This window comes from Alosa pseudoharengus, unplaced genomic scaffold, assembly GCF_046254945.1.
Source record: "Alosa pseudoharengus isolate Yale_2024_CS ecotype anadromous, Long Island Sound unplaced genomic scaffold, YU_APseudo_1.1 YU_APseudo_1.1_scf_1, whole genome shotgun sequence".
Taxonomy (NCBI): domain Eukaryota; kingdom Metazoa; phylum Chordata; class Actinopteri; order Clupeiformes; family Clupeidae; genus Alosa; species Alosa pseudoharengus.
In genome coordinates, this window is record NW_027468564.1 from 22,657,701 (window position 1) to 22,674,770 (window position 17,070).

A 17,070-nucleotide genomic window follows, 5' to 3' on the forward strand; every position below is an offset into this window, starting at 1 on the left:
AGAAGGATGGTGCGTGCACCTGCCAATATGACTGTTGACATGCGCTCTTAAAATAGCATATGAACAACTCGCCATTGACTTCTGACCAGGTTTAGGTGGTGTATGATAGCGATTTCTAGACAACGCGCCAGGGCCCGCCCTAGGTTGTTAATTGCAACACCCCTGGGCGCAATGCTTAAAAAATAAAGGTGCAAAATACCGAATTCAACTTCGCGCGACTGAAAAACGAACTGTACGCCATGCGCTGGTGCCCCACAATATAGCCCCATGACTTTAAGACATGAGAGTAGCGTAATAACATTTCTAAGTGGATTGGAATGCTTGCATCTCACTGTACACTGGAAATAACTTTTTGCATAGTGCATTACGATATGTGGATGGAATTCGGGATGTTTTCTATGTCATTAGAAGAGGTAAATGTCTTACAATGTTAATTTCTATGATTTTGGTAGCACTACACAAACTGTCTATGATTTTGTCTATGATTTTGGTAACACTACACAAACTGAGCCCACAAGCTAGCAAACATGACACGAGCTAAAAGGACATCTCCAGGTGTAAACATTTGCCAATGGGTTGCATATTGTAGTATGGTGGATTTTCATGATTTTTAAAGGGATGTAATCATGGGTTTCATAAGGGTTTATAATATTGCATGGGTTTTCATGTTTTAGAAGAATGTAGTCATGAGTGTCATAAGTTTTTATGTCACTGCATGTGCTGTGAGCGGTGTGAGGTCATTGTATCTTGTGTAGGCCAGACCAACTATCAGAGGAGTGGGGTGAGTGGAAAAGTACTGGGGGTACCAGGATGAGAGCATCTCCTCCTTACATGGTCAAGGGAAGAGGGGGGTTATCCAGCTGGTGAGCACCGAACAGGACAGGGAGTAGGAGGCCGCTGCGTCTTATGATTTAGGGCCTGTCCAGCTAGGAAGAGAATTAGATAAGAAGGCCCTATTTGCCCAAACTGGAAAGAACCAGAAAACCTCTATTTTACATATGTTTCCTATGCATTAGACAGGTTTGCATATTGTTTTATGCATGATGGGAAGATGGTTTCCACCAATGTAAGTGACCCTGCTTAATGCTGATTGGTGAAGGGTGTTTTTGGGGATGACGTGAGAGGGTGGCACTTCTCGAGGGCCAAGGGGTATAAAATATTGTGTATAGCCCTCCGTAGGCAGATTTCGTCGGGGGCCCCAGCTGATGACATCTCCTCCCTATTGCTTTGATGGTTGGTCTGGACTTTGGTTAGGCTGTACTATCATTGCAATATGGAGAATAAAGATCAGTCATCCTCAGAAAATCTTCTGTCTACATTGTCTCCTTCGGACGCCTTGTTCCGGTGTGCTAAATTACTAAATAGTCAACTGGTAATTGTTAATTGGCAAATTGGATTCGGAAGTGGACATTTTCCACGACAGTAGCCTACTCAAATGTCAGTAAACCAAGTAAGCCTTAATTAACTTACTTTCATAGCCTAGGCAGGTTAGCAACACCAGGTTGAGAGATGCAAGTAAAGCAGATCATTAACGTTAGCCTTCTATTTATTGTCATGAGGAGTGAACAAGTTATAGGGCAGTCTCTGGTGTCTGTGGAAGTGAGTGTGGCATCTGACTCAATATTCTGCGCGAGGGACTGTTGTGGTAGGTGAAATTTCACGGGGAAACCATGATGATTGGTCAAATTTGCAAAAAAGTTGCAGTGTTTGGTAAAAAAAAATTGCGAGGTCGCCCAGAATTCACAAGGATTTGTAGCCTGGCTAATGTCAGACCTCATCTCATTGAGATGGGGTCTGGGAACTAGGCATTCATTTTCTCGTATTTGAAATGTGGTTTACAAATGCCCAGAGCCGTTTATTGGGCGCTACGAATGTCTATCAAATGCGTCTGTACGTAGCTCATAACGGCTTCGGTGTGTCGTCATCGTCTTGCTGCCTTCTCTCCGTTCTGTGATTGGTCCCCTAACTGAGGCGAAAATTTGCTCCATGGAATCCAGGCTGCCTAGCAGCGTGAATAAAATCGCGCGCATAAGGCAGCATGGGAAAACCCAGACTAGAGGATTTGCTGAATTTGCGTTAATTGTTGCGATCGCAACATCGCGAATTCCTGGAGGGACTGCTCAGTAGGCTATAGGGCCTAACGTCTGACTCCCATGGTGATACATTATGAAATTAAGCAAGTTATGACAACATTTTGGAGTTTCACTCTCGGGAAACATCCGGTTTCTGAACCGGTTGCAGTTCCTTCTCTGGTTCCATGTAAGAGTGCTCACGGGCAGGTGCAGAATGAAAAACATGCAAACATTTCAGTCATCCTATTTTGTTTTGGGCAAAACATGCAAACATTTCAGTCATCTTATTTTGTTTTGGGCAAAACATGCAAACATTTCAGTCATCTTATTTTGTTTTGGGCAAAACATGCAAACATTTCAGTCATCTTATTTTGTTTTTGAGATATGCCTTTTCAACCATGAAGAGAAAATGATGGCAATACAATCTGTATTTCAATCAACACTTTTAAAATATTGCTCTTCTACAAACATTTTTTTTTTTGCTGGAAATGGGCAAGCTGTGTGTTAATACATTCCTAATATCTCAATGAAAGTCATAAAAGGGAAAGTCATCTGGGACAGTTGACAAAGTCCCAGAACTATCAAATTCACATTGGCCTAATGTCATTAGGGAAGATTCCTCAGAAAACATGTTTCTGGACCAGGAGGATTTGGATTCTGTAGACATTCCTGACTTTGGGTCAGATATGAGAGGACTGTCTGAAGATATGGATGAGTATAAAGATTTAGATTTACCTTCTCATACAGTCATTTAAATAGATTTTATGATCATAATGAATTCATGCTTGATTACAGGCACTGCATTGTTCCAATTCAACCATAGATTGCTGGTGGTTGAGTTAATTTAATCTTTGTAGCTACTATACCTTAAACGTGTGATTAATTTAGAGGCATTTAAGAATTTGTCTACCACCTGTTTAGTGGCTGTTTGCTAACAGAGGACTATCTTGAATTTCCCCTAGGGATCAATAAAGTATCTATCTATCTATCCATCTATCTATCTATCTCCAAACTATCAGGAAAAAATCTATGAAGAAATGACATAACTAAATGTCCTCTCTTAAAGGTTAGGCATTTCAGCTGGAGAAATTCCATGTGCATATTACAGACAACCAAACTGCTGCAAATCCTGTGAAGATGTTGAAGACACCTCACATTGGATCCTCATGGAACCCTGTGTTTCCATGGAGACAGGAGTCCCAGTGTATAAACACAGGTCTCCATCAGGAAGTTTTGAGTGCACAGCGTCTGGTTTGCGCTGGGTGTGTGCGGTTGAAGTCTCTCTACAGTATCACTTTAGTGACCCCCATGTATTCAGAGCACAGCTTGCCATGTTGCAGTATGAGCCAATTGGTCCCTTGATGGACATCAAAGTGCTCTTAGGTGAACTGTTGGAGGCTCATCTGCCCCATTTTGCCTGTCTGGGAGGTTCAGACTCCTCTCTTAGAGAGGCTGTAAGAGTTCTGCATGGGGTCAACAGCAGTGTGACTCTAGAGAAATGTGAGCTGACCCGCTTCCATGCAAAGCTCCTCAAGCCCTCCTTCTCACTGACAGAAGTCCTGGTGAAATTTGGAATCCCAATGAAAGCCCATCTGGATGTGTTAATCTACCGGACCAGAGTGACACCCCTGGTTCTCTTCACGTATATCGTGCCACGTGATGCTTCCATGATTCAGGCGGTAGAACAGGATTTACGAGAGTTCCAAGATAAAAAGAAGATCAAAAAACATCGTCCAGACATATCCATTTGGATGAACAGCAAATGTAGCCTTAAGGCATCCTGCCATGATTCTAAAACTTCTCCACAACACATAACTTTTAAATACATCAGACCTCCAGACCTGTTTGAATACGGTGAGACTGGAGAAATGGCACACAGTCATGAAATTCCCTCAGCAGCATCCAGACGTTCCCAAGTCATGACCCACAGTCATTACACAAGCAGAGGTGCCAGGGATGATGAGGAAGAAGGGAAAATGGCCTCCATGTCACATGAAGGTACATACCGGTAATCCAATGCTGACCTTTAAAAAATTATATGAGTATGATGAATGTACCAAAAGCTGTTTAAACCTAGAGCTCTCATTCTACATTTAATTTGTGTGCATAGGTAACTACACAATCCTAAACCTACTTGCTTAGGTAGACCATAGTAGCAGTAGCAGCTAATGTCAAAAGTCAAATCTTATGTTGATGATCTCGTTCTAGATCGACTGTTCATGATTCGTCCTGATCTCATCAAGAAAACATCGGGAGCTCTACTCCGAGATCTGTTGGATGAACTTCAAGTTCATCCTCATGTGATAAGCAGCAGGGAGGCAGAAGACGTCCTGCAGAGGACCAGTGTGCTGCAGGACCAGGTGACCTCCCTCATCGACATGGTGCTTAAAAAGGTGGACAGAGCATGTGGCATCATGCTCTCCCTCCTAAAAGAACTGGACAGTTACCTTTATCAAGACCTCGGCCTGTAAAAACAAACCTGTGGCATCATGTTCACCCTCCTTAAATAACTGAACAGCTACCTTTCCCAAGACCTTGGCCTATAAAAACAAACCTTCCCATACTGTGCATGTGATGACCAGAAATGTCCAATCATGAAAGACGATTAAATAAACCTGTGGGGTTATAATATAAATTATTTCACAAATAAGTAATGTGCCAGTGTTGTCCTAGTAGGGTTTTTGGTAATTTGTGCTTTTATTGAGAGAATTTGGGTAGATTTCAACCTGCTACTTTATCTTAAAACTGTTACCTTACGTACTCTGTGGTGTCATAACTTAGATACTGCACAATTTTCATACCAGACAGTCTCAAGACCTATTTCATGTCTGAAGTCAAGACTATCGTAATTGTCATCACGTCCAGTGTCCTGGACATTTGCTTATGCATTACTGTGCAATACAAATCAGTTGTATATAGTAAGGTGTTTGGTGTGTGTGGTGAAATCCTTTAGTGAGTGTGTGACTTAGTAAGTTAGATCACTGTTGTGTTTTATTTCCCTTTGATAGCTGTCCCTTGTTTGATGAGAGAGGAGGATGTAGCAGCAACGTCAGCTGCTACATCCACATCTTATTTTGACCACATTCATCTTACCATTAAAAAAGTTAGAACTGTCTGGAAGTTTGAGGCTTTGTGTGTTTTAGTTGCAGACAATAAGTCTGAAACAACCTCAAGTGTCCACAAAAACTCGTCAGACACAGCATCAGAAACGGATTCTGGGATTGGCTCATCAACATGTGTGGAAGAATGGAAAGACTGAAGAAAGTCACAAGATCAGATCATTGTGAAGATTAATTGCTCATGAGTTCATCATGTCTGTGGCCCCTCAACTAATGTTGTGAATAATGACGTGTTTAGAGAACTGCAAATAATCATGATTATGCTTAATTATATCATAATTCATAATGATTGTGCCTACCGTATCTAATGCTTTAGGTGCTGTGTTGTTTATGTATGAGGTCACGAATTACAGAATAAGCCGTGTCAATTCCTGATTCCTTATATTTTAAGGAATGAAGTAATACATAAATTGTGAATTAATTCATGCTTCATAAAGTGTTACTGAGCTCTGCTGCAACATAGAACAGACAAAGATGAGTGGGTGTTTCATGAGGTAGGAACAAAAAGTTTAAAGCAGACGGTAAGTTGTCTTGTATTTAGCAGATGCTTTTATCAAAAGAGACATGTACTTGCAACAGCAAACCTTGACCATCTGATTGTCAGACAGCAAAGCTACTGCTGGTGCACCACAGCCACACCTTGATAATGTGTTGTTGAGCGTTTGAAATGCAGATTTTTGGAAATGAAATGACGAAATAGAGGTATTTAAGAGCAGTCATGTGAGAGCAGGACCTGTGGTCAAGATGTCATAACGACACAATTCCTGGAATGTCCATTCCATTTCTAGAAGCCAAAGACTGAAAGTAAATAAATTACTTTTTATGTCACTGTAGTCCACTCATGCTGTATCTACTAATGACAATGCAGATAATTGGAATCTGAAATACTATGGAAATACTACTCTTTACTTGGAGCACTTTTGGACAGCAGACAGTCATTCTTTGTGTTAATGGTCAGGGACCTGACTTCTGTCGGTGTCACATGACAACATGAGAAAACAGGAACCAGCTATTTTCAGTTCAGTTCAGAGCTGGATTGTCTGTCACTGTCATTGTCTCTTGCTGTAACTAGTAAGTATTCACTTTATTATATTCACATTCTCAATTATGTTTCTTTTCAGAAGATGCAGCCTTAGTGGATAGTGATAGATTTAGTATGAAGTGATGTAATATAAACACATTGAGCCGTGGCGTTTAATACAGCTAGAAAACGCTCCTCCGATCAGTACTGTATGTCACTATGCTGTTAAGCTAAGTGTGTTGCTTGCGTGTGATGTGTGTTGAATAATATTCAGCTTTTACTCATTAACATTAATCTTAGTCTACTCAAGCAAACTTTATTTAGTTTTACATATTCCTAGCTGTCCTGTTCCGTAAGGACGTATGTTTCTGACTTACTTCATGTAAGCCTATTGAGTTTTTGCAGATATGTAACTTTAGTTCTGCCATAGTGAATGGCAAAAAAGATTAGACATGTACGACAAATTACAATTAGACACCATTAATTTAACATCGCTGTAGTTCAATTTATTGCTGTGGTTGTAATATAAACATGTCAGTGTGTGAATTGGGTCATGATCACAAAATGAGGTGTTGAAAACTGGTGATAACAGCACTATTGTTGTTGATTAGAGCTGTCAGGATTTCAGTCTTGATCTCTAACTTGGAAATCAAATCTAGAATCAGCGATGCAGCCACACCCCCAATGTCACGTCCAGCATGTAGGCCAATTCGCCTTATTCACCCGGGAGCCAGAACGAGGCTACAGGGTACACTTGTAATTACATCTCAGTCCAGCAGATGGTGGTAATGCACTCTGTTCGCAAACTGTAAAAAACTTACTGAAGTTGGGTTCACTGGCCTGTTCTTCTTCTTCATCTTCAGTGAGTTTTTTGGCAGTTTGCAAACAGAGTGCATTACCACCACCATCTGCTGGACTGAGGTGTAATGGCAAGTGTACCTCTGTAGTCTCGTTCTGGCCTCCGGGTGAATAAGGCGAATAGACAAAACACACATACTGACTAAATGTCGCCTTAACTACTGCTCTTCATTAGAACAAATGCGTCAATACAGACGCTATCTTGCCGCGGGGATCCTCTCTAATGCATTAGCGTCTAGCAAAGGTGTAACGAAAATAAAATCACCATAAATTGTCAAAATCTCAAGCGATTTTCTAGTTTTTTGTTTTGTTCCAACAGACAGTCATGTTGTGCTAGTTTGTGACCATCTCTAATGGAACTATGGTGAACCGCAACCAGATTTGATACAATGGAAGTGAACAGGCTGTCCATATACATGCTCTGGTTGAGGCTACATAGCCAGTGCTTAATTTGTAATGTGGGAGGTCCCGAGCGCAGAGGGGGGGTGGATCCGGCGACTCAAAACGGGGGTTGGAGGTAATGGAACAACAAAAATGACATTGCCTAGGCCCTACGTAGCTTCTCTGACTAAAAAACCTAAACAATGTAGTGTACATCAGGGGCATGTTTATTTTAAATTCAAAACATGTAACACTGCACTGCATGGGTGCGAAAAAAACAACAACCTAATAATCGTTTTCACAAGCAGCAATTATCTATCGGACTCTTGAATTAGCCTAACCATGACAATGCAAACAACAACAGCTAGCCTACTTGTGGGACTTAAATATACATATAACCTCAATGGAAAACTAGATGTACCGCAGAGCGGTACAAAATATGACCGCCGCCCAGTCCAGCACATTTTTTCAACAAAAAGAAATCACGCTGAAAGGCCTATATGATTCTAACTGTCTCACTAAATTGCATTATCCACACTCAATTCTCACTGGTATCTGCTAGACAACAAGTACCAAAACATGATTAGTTCATAGATTTTCACATGTAAAATTCATTTTATACAACCCCACCTCCATCTTGCCTGTTCATAATTCTGAGAAATTCTTGATTGTTTGTGTTATGTTTATGTTATGTGTGTGGGTGTGTGTGTGTGTGAGTGTGTGTGTGTGCGTGCTTGTGTGTGTGCCTGCGTATGTGTCTGTGCATGGAAGCGTACATATGTCTACTGTGTGAGTATGTGTCATACGTATGATTACTGTGTGTGTGTGTGTGTATCTGTTTGTGCACATGAAATGGGTTAACATGACCCCTGGAGGCAAATATACGGAAAAAAATGGTCATCCTAGGCCCTACAGTTCTCAAGATATTCACAGAGAACTGTGTCTGGCCTACCCTCCTTTCGGGGGGTCCAGTCCAGCGGGGGGGCTACAGATCAAAACGAAAAATGACGGTTCCATGCTATCCATGTGGGGGTACATGCCCACCAAGTTTTGTGTACCCCGGTCTTTCAGTGTCCCAGGAATCCTTGTTGGTGTACGTCACTAAATGTACACATAAATTATTTTATTGTAAGGCCCCCCATGAACGAAAGTACACAAAACTTGGCATGCATTCGGAGGGTGTCATAATGATCCTACACTTTCAATTTCGTGCAGTTTTGACCATGTCAGCCAGAGATATTGTGATGAAAACACCTAATTTTTTGCTTTTTAATTTTTAACTAGGTGGCGCTATACATGAAATAAGTGGTAATGGGATGGGTTGACATGGCCCCTTGAGATCAATATACAAAAAAAAGGTGGACCTCCTAGGCCCTACGGTTCTCGAGATATTCACAGAAAACTGTCTCCGGCCACCTACAGGCCAGTTGGTGTATAGTAACATAAATGAATTTATTGTGTGGCCCCCCATGAACGGAATTCCACGAAACTTGGCGTGCATTCAGAGGGTGTCAAAATGATCCTACACTTCCAATTTCGTGCAGTTTTGACTAAGTTAGGTCACAGATACCTGCGATTACAACACCTCATTTTTACTTTTTTGTGTTTAACTAGGTGGCGCTATACATGAAATGAGTGGTTATGGAATGGGTTGACATGGCCCCTTGAGATCAACATACAAAAAAAAAATGGTCCTCCTAAACCCTACGGTTTTTGAGATATTCCCAGAAAACTGTGTCTGCCCTACCCTCCTTTCGGGGGGTCCAGTCCAGCGGGGGGGCTACAGATCAAAATGAAAAACGATGGTTCCATGCTATCCATGTGGGGTTACATGCCCACCAAGTTTCGTGTACCCCGGTCTTTCAGTGTCCCGGGACTCATTGACGGAAATTTGGGCATGCGAAAAAGAAAAAAAAAATAAAGAAAAAAAGAAAAAAAGAAAAAAATAATAATAAATGAATAATAATAAATCATAATAAATGTACACATTAATTTAATATATATGTTATCCCTTTTCAAAAGGTGTGGGTAATGATTTCTTTTAGCCACAAGTTAGACCACCTGAGTGAAACAGCAGAAATGGCTGCAGAAGGATTATCTTCTGGTGAGTTTATCAGTGCTATCTCTTCCTCTCAGTGTTTGTCTATGTGTACAGATTGCACTATGGCTAATAATTCTTTATTAACACTATTAATATATGTTTGGGGAGGTTATCCTTTTTCTGAATAACTGGCCAGTTGTCTTGTGAAATAGTGGGCTCTGACGTGAAGATTGTGCTGCTGGGGAACAGAGAAGCTGGGAAGAGTTCAGCAGGAAACACCATCCTGGGCAGAGAGGAATTTGACCCTGATGTGAGAACACTGCAGTGTGTGAAGAGACAGGGAGAGGTAGCAGGGAGACAGGTCACTGTGGTGGACACTCCAGGATGGAAGGATTATGATTTCATTTTTCATAGGGATTCTCCTAACCTCCTCAAACAGGAGATTGTTCTCAGTGTGACTCTGTGTCCTCCAGGACCTCATGCCTTTCTGCTGGTCATCCATGAGAACATGACCTTTACGGAAATGGAGAGAAACGCCACATCAAACCACTTGAGTCTTCTGGGCCATGGAGCCTGGAAACACTCTCTAGTTCTGTTCATTCAGGAGACTCCTGCAGAAGAGAAAGCCTTTGAGGTTAAAGGGAAAATGCTCCAGTGGCTTGAAGAGAGATGTGGGAACAGATATCATGTCCTCAACATCAAGAGCAAAGATAATACACAAGTCACAGAGCTGCTGGAGAAGATAGAAGAAATGGTGGCAGGAAACAGTGGACGTCACTATGAAATAAACAGAGACATATTGCAGAAAGTTGAAGAGAAGAGGAGAGAAAAAGAGAGTAGAGCAGAAGACAAACAGAAGAAAATACAGAGGCAGAGAAAACCTACAACTTCTTTAAAGGGTGAGTTGCATTCTGCAACAGGTTTATATTTATTCCATTTAGTGTAATCTCAAAATAGCCATAGCAAGTAAAGATATGTGATTTGGTTTTGCAAATATTTTGATGATATTTGCCCTCAACAGCCAACGAAGTTACACTTCTCCCTCCCATCTCCCTCCCTTCCCTAAATCAAGCACTTCCTATCACTTTAGAAAGATAGATAGATAGATAGATAGATAGATAGATAGATACTTTATTGATCCCCAAGGGGAAATTCAAGGTCTCAGTAGCATACAGACATCACATACAACATGCACTTACAGCAGAAAAAGTAATATGCATATAAGAAAACTCAACCGTATAATAGAGACAGTAGAAGATAAACATAATACTAAAATACTAAATCTATCACAACACCAATCAGGATGCACTTTTTGTCACTCTATCATAAGTAGGATAAATTATCACATTATCGTGAAACACAATATTCAGTATCATGAACCCTTTTGGTAACACTTTACTTGACGGGTGAGTTCATAACACATTTATAACAGCTGTCATAAACTGCACATAAAGCATTCATGACTGTTTCATGAGACATGACTCAACATTCATACCAAACCTTTCATGAATGTGGAAGACAGAATTATGACAACTTGTCAAAATAAAAGTCCAACATCGTATTTGTGTAACCTGGATACCATTAATTTAATCTCTCCAGCCTTTGTATATATTTAATGAATATCTTATGAAGTCTACATCAAATGTCACTTTACTATACAAGTTGTGAAGTATTCGTAATCACTGAGTTTAACACTGGGAGGTAAACTGACATTCAGCTGACCCGTATTTGTGTAACCTGGAACAGTTGGACATTCCCAGTAGCAAAAGATGAGAAATCATCTGCAAAGGTTACATCATAAAACAAATACATTTTTATGAAACAAAAATTATTTGCTTGACCATGTTCTGTCTTTTTGGCACTGGAGTATAGCCCATTGACTCAGATGTGACGTGATCAGGTAAGAGGTTTGGAACAAAAATGGCAATGCTGCTTTGCGACTTTGGACTTTTACTTTGACAAGTTCTCGTCGTTCTGTCTTCCACATTAATGAAAGGTTTGGTATGAATGTTGAGTCATGTCTCATGAAACAGTCATGAATGCTTTATGTGCAGTTTATGATAGCTGCTATGAATGTGTTATGAACTCACCCGTCAAGTAAAGTGTTACCACCCTTTTTTATGTTATTGTTTGTATTGAATTATCAATTTAACGGAATTAAAGGTACACTATGCAGGTTTAGGTATTTTTGGTGACTGTAGAGCTCCCTCTAGAGTCAAGATATACAGTGGGTCCCATGTAGAAGTGGCGCTTTCCGTGATTCACACAGCTGCGTGAAATGTATTACAACTTTTCGCCAGGAGGTGGCAGCTTAAGTCCACTGTAGCATTGCCAGTGTTACATGGCAACGGGGACTGCCATCAATTCCGACATACCCCCACTCCGACATTGACGTCTAACGGCTCATACACACAGTTGCGTGCGTTGCAGTGCTGGAGACGCATCCCATTCACTTTACATGGGCCCACGTCATTCGTTGCCGAACTGAATTGTGGGTCCGTTGCGTCGCGTTTCTCCCGTCGCTCGTGTTGAGAAGTTCAGCTGTTGCTGCACCGACAGACGGCACCGGCCAATCAAGCCAATCAACGGACGGCACCAACCAATCAAATTACGGTTATACTTCAAGTCATTTGCATAGCTACCGTCGGAAACACCCACTGGCATGCGTTGACGGAACGCAACTGTGTGTAGAAGCCGTAATTGTCGGAGTGGCATTCCGACATAAGGTCATTAATGTAAATTTCATTACTGTTATCATTGTAGGCTACTTTAATTAATTAATGTGATTATGTCTTAGTTTCTTGCGCTTTATTGTACTACACTGACATTCGTCATTGGGGAGAGTCGCTGACCCTCATTCGCAGTGGATCTTTTGCCCAAGACATAAGGCCCTTCTCCAGTCTCTCCCCAAATCCCCACTGACCCAATTCAGGCTTGGACTTTTCGATACTGTTCCTAAATGTTGGTTTACTGTAAAAAGAGCGTCGAAAATCCCGCCTGTCTTTGCGCACTGAGGCCATTAGCTAATTAAGGGAATGTTGAGAGAATGCTGGAGAGTCGAGAAAAAGAAGACTAAATGCAAACATGTTAAATCTGTGTGCAATCTAACAACTACTGTACATGCTACATGTGCAATCTAACAACTACATGCTACATGTGCAATCTAACAACTACATGCTACATGTGCAATCTAACAACTACATGCAGACATGTAAATAAGACTGTTGTTATTCTGTGGCTCAATCAATTTAACCTGACCGGCTGTTCCGATCATCTCCGAGGTTGGGAGATATTGTTTAACAGTCTGTTTATCTTAGCAATACCTTTTGCAATACCCTCGATATACATATCTTAGTTTATGGCCGTTCGTGTGAGCACAATAACTTAATTTTGTAAATTTTACCAAAGCGACTGGTTTCGCTTTGCAGGGTCACATATGTGTGTGTGTGTGTGTGTGTGTGTGTGTGTGTGTGTGTGTGTGTGTGTGTGTGTGTTCAATGCAATGTATCAATGTTAGTAGGTAATTCTGCAGGAGCTACAATCTTACCAGGTCTCAGGATTGTGCTGCTGGGATTTCAAAATGCTGGGAAGAGTTCATCAGGAAACACCATCCTGGGCAGAGAGGAGTTTCAGCCTGGACAGAGATCTGCTGTTTGTGTGAAGAGACAGGGAGAAGTAGCAGGCAGACAGGTCACTGTGGTGGAGGCGCCTGGATGGTTGGCCTGTATTCCTTTGAAGTACAGCTCTAAGATATTCAAACTACAGATTGTGCTCAGTCAGAATTTGTGTGATCAGGGTCCCCATAGTTTTTGTTTGGTCATACGAGTGGATGCTGCTTTCACAGAGGTACACAAGACATCAGTTCAGCAATACATATCTCTTCTCGGTGAGGGAGTGTGGAGTCATACCATGGTGCTGTTCACCCATGGAGACTGGCTGGGAGACACAACCATTGAGCAGCACATGGAGAGTGAAGAGGCCCTGCAGTCTCTAGTAGAGAAATGTGGGAACAGATATCATGTCCTCAACAACCAGAATAGAGATGACAAGCAGGTCACACAGCTGCTGGAGAAGATAGAAGAAATGGTAGCAATGAATAAGAGCCCTCACTTTAAAATGAGTGAAGATCTTTTACAAAACTTTGTGGAGCGGGCGAACACGGAGAAAATCAGAGCAGAGAAGAGGATGATGAAGGTGAAGAAACAAAGACATGACGTCAGGTCACCACTGGGTGAGTTACAGTGACGCTCCAATGCGTGTGTAGCTAGAATCAAGAGATCAGAACTTTTACCCATTTGTGTGCTAAGAAAGTAAGTAATGTGGTTGAGCCACAGCTGAAATGCAGTTGTATCCATTACCATTATTTTGTCAAATTGACCATTAAAAAGAGAATGTGATAGATATTTAACATTGTTTAATCATCATATCATAACATGTTGGCTGTTAAAAACATTTCTTTTTTTCCCCTTAAAGGTCAAATACGTCAGTCATCCCTGAGGATAGTTCTGCTGGGATTCAAGCACACTGGCAAAACTTCAACAGGGAACACCATCCTGGGTGAAGATGTGTTTGAGTTGTGCTCTACATCAAAGTGTGAGAAGAGAGAGGGGGAGGTGGCAGGGAGGCAGGTCACTGTGGTCGACACCCCAAGCTGTTGGTGGAGAGATGGCATGACTAACGCTCCTGAATTCCTCAAACAGGAAACTATACTAAGTGTGTCCTTGTGTGATCCTGGACCCCATGTTCTCTTACTGCACATACGTGTTGATGTCTGTTTCAATATTCAGTACAGAGAAGAAGTGCAGCAATATTTAGCACTTTTCAGTGGGGATATCTGGAGTCACACCATGGTGCTGTTCACCTGTGGAGACTGCCTGGGAGATACAACCATTGAGCAGCACATTGAGAGTGAAGAACACATCAGATATCTGGTAGAGAAATGTGGGAACAGATATCATGTCATCAACAATAACGATGGGACAGATGATCAGGTCACAGAGCTGCTGGAGAAGATAGAAGAAATGGTAGCAGGAAACGGGGGCCGTCACTATGAGATGGACAGAAAGAGACTGAAGCAAGCAAAGAAGAGCAGGGAGAAAGAAGAAGAGAGAGCAACAGAGAGACTGATGAAGGTGGAGAGGAAACACATCCAATTCCTGAATAGTGAGTTGTATTGTCTTTGTATTGACTAAAAACTGAGCTTTTTCACAACAGAAAATAAATTAACACACTTCATCTCTAGCTTATGAAACACCTATGTTCATAATGCAATTAGTAAAATGGTCAAGTTGATTAAATTTAAGCAACAATATGCATATGCTTGACATTCATTAGGTTAGTTTTTATTAGCCAATTATTTTTAGTCTTATCTTTCATATTTATATCATATGCATCACATAAACATATTAACAGTTCCATATACTACTTCTGTGTCCTGGGGTGTAAGACCCTACACAAATTAAAGAAAAGCTTTCACATCAGGGTATAGTAAGTAGTACCGCCAAAGATATACCAGATAGCATTTATTAGTGGCTGCAGGTGGTGTTTACAAGTTTTACATGCATGTTAGGTGGTTAGCTCACTATAGTTAAACCAAAGCACCTATTAAAGTGTCTTAAATATAAAGTTTTAAAATAACATGGTCATATATTGACAAACTATACCTATATATTATTTTCAGCAGGAAATGTATACCCCCTGTCAGAGTTCCGAGTTGTTCTGCTGGGACAAATAGGATCTGGGAAGAGTTCATCAGGAAACACCATCTTGGGCAGAGAGGAGTTTGATGTAAAGAGAAGAACTCAGTGTGTGAAGAGACAGGGAGAAGTAGCAGGCAGACAAGTCACTGTAATTGAGGCTCCAGGATGGTGGAAGAATATTAATGTCAAAGATACTGAGGAGCTCACCAAACAGGAGATTGTGCTGAGTGTGTCTCTGTGTCCTCCAGGACCACATGCTGTACTGCTGGTCATACCTGTGAATTTATCCTTATCAGAGAACTATAGAAGCATATTGCAGGAACACTTTGAGGTTCTCAATGAGAGAGTGTGGAGTCACGCTATGGTGGTGTTCACTTATGGAGACTGGCTGGGAGACACACCCATTGAGCAGCACATTGAGAGTGAAGAGGCCCTGCAGTCTCTAGTAGAGAAATGTGGGAACAGATATCATGTCCTTAACAATCAGAATAGTGATGACAAGCAGGTCACCCAGCTGCTGGAGAAGATTGAGGAGATGGTAGCAGCAAATGGTGGACGTCACTTTGAGGTCGACACAACTATTCTACAGGAAGTGGAGAAGAAGAGGAGTCACCTCACTACAAGAGTGGAGGACAGAGAGACAAGAGCTTACAGACAGGACGCTATGTTTAAATATGTCATGGGTGAGTTATGTATTGCCATACAAGTTGTTATAGCTGATTTGAACATCATCAACTGGCATAATTAGCATGTGATAAGCATGCAACCTCATCACCATATATACACATATACAAACACATTAAGTTAATACACTAACTAAATGTATTTAGTCATACCATTAATAAATCAATACATTGTTTTACAGGTGAACTTCAGCCTTTGCCGGGAATAAAGGTGATGCTCTTGAAATATACTGAGAAGCAAAACTCAGACAGAGCAGAAGGTGTAACATTTCAGTGTGAAAATAAACAGGAGATCAGGGGAGGTCAAGAGATCACTGAACTTTGCATGACACCAAGTAGGAGAAATCTTAAGAAAACTAAAGCAGAATTGCTGTCTTTGTGTGATCCTGGTCCACATGCATTTGTACTGAAAGTCTACACTTATATGCGCTTCACTGAGAGAAGAAGGAAACAATTCCAGACTAGGGATGTAACGGTATGAAAATTTAACCTCACGGTTATAGTGACCAAAATTATCACGGTTTTCGGTATTATCACGGTATTTTTAAAAGTGTGTTCAATATGTTCAGAAAGCACTGATAGGCCTACACAGGCTGAAATAGTTTCAAAAAGTGTCCCGTTCAGTTTTTCATGTTTAATTGGCTATGTGCTTATCGCTTAACTTACCCTACCATGACTTGGAGGTTGCTATTACTGTTATTTGGATCGATCCAATGAGTGAGACCAGGCTTGGAATTTCACCATTCTGGGGGCAAGGCCACTTGGCCTTCAGTTGGGCATATTTGGTGGAGGGCACAAAGGCCACATAGGCTATAAAAAATATCAAAGTTGTATAGCCTATTCACTGCAGTAGACCTGCATCACTGTATGAAACATTACAAAAACATGAAACATGACATATTATATAGAACTGCAAATCATCTGAACATCTAATATTTACAGATATCTAGGCTATATTTAACATTTATTTTATATTTGGCCTGTTATGAAATCATGTATTGAACAATTTAAGCACAGTTCAGCTTTAAGAAACTCAAATAGCCTAGATGCATGCTTAGCATTTTGTGATCTACTTTCACAAACTCTTAGTCAGCTGTCCTCTGATTTACCGATATATAGGCGATATTTGTAACATTTATTTTGTATTTGGCCCGTTATGAAATCATGTGGAACAATTTAAACACATTGTAAAACTT

At 41.0% G+C, this 17,070-nt stretch overlaps 2 protein-coding genes across 2 annotated transcripts; both read left to right on the forward strand.

Moving 5' to 3' along the window:
- The first annotated feature begins 4,013 nt into the window (after positions 1–4,013).
- LOC143127926 (caspase recruitment domain-containing protein 16-like) lies at positions 4,014–4,641 on the forward strand. The gene is made up of 2 exons (XM_076289646.1): positions 4,014–4,070; positions 4,281–4,641. Exons 1-2 carry the CDS (start codon positions 4,049–4,051, stop codon positions 4,541–4,543), a joined length of 285 nt encoding a protein of 94 aa, XP_076145761.1. The 5' UTR covers positions 4,014–4,048; the 3' UTR covers positions 4,544–4,641.
- A 1,563-nt stretch (positions 4,642–6,204) lies between these two features.
- Positions 6,205–16,355, forward strand: LOC143117450 (GTPase IMAP family member 8-like). The gene is made up of 7 exons (XM_076279174.1): positions 6,205–6,262; positions 9,474–9,555; positions 9,705–10,391; positions 13,043–13,723; positions 13,966–14,655; positions 15,173–15,874; positions 16,057–16,355. The coding sequence occupies exons 2-7, from the start codon at positions 9,483–9,485 to the stop codon at positions 16,353–16,355; spliced, it is 3,132 nt and encodes a 1,043-aa protein (XP_076135289.1). The 5' UTR covers positions 6,205–6,262; positions 9,474–9,482.
- The last annotated feature ends 715 nt before the right edge of the window (positions 16,356–17,070 follow it).

What these genes read in the sequence shown, in the direction of transcription:
- LOC143127926 (XM_076289646.1), top strand. Translation starts at nt 4,049, where the DNA reads ATGGCCTCCATGTCACATGAAG. An exon ending in GGCCTCCATGTCACATGAAG is followed by an intron (nt 4,071 to 4,280) that starts GTACATACCGGT and finishes ATCTCGTTCTAG; the next exon opens with ATCGACTGTTCATGATTCGT.
- LOC143117450 (XM_076279174.1), top strand. Translation starts at nt 9,483, where the DNA reads ATGATTTCTTTTAGCCACAAGTTAGACCACCTGAGTGAAACAGCAGAA. An exon ending in ACCTACAACTTCTTTAAAGG is followed by an intron (nt 10,392 to 13,042) that starts GTGAGTTGCATT and finishes CAATCTTACCAG; the next exon opens with GTCTCAGGATTGTGCTGCTG. An exon ending in TATGTTTAAATATGTCATGG is followed by an intron (nt 15,875 to 16,056) that starts GTGAGTTATGTA and finishes ATTGTTTTACAG; the next exon opens with GTGAACTTCAGCCTTTGCCG.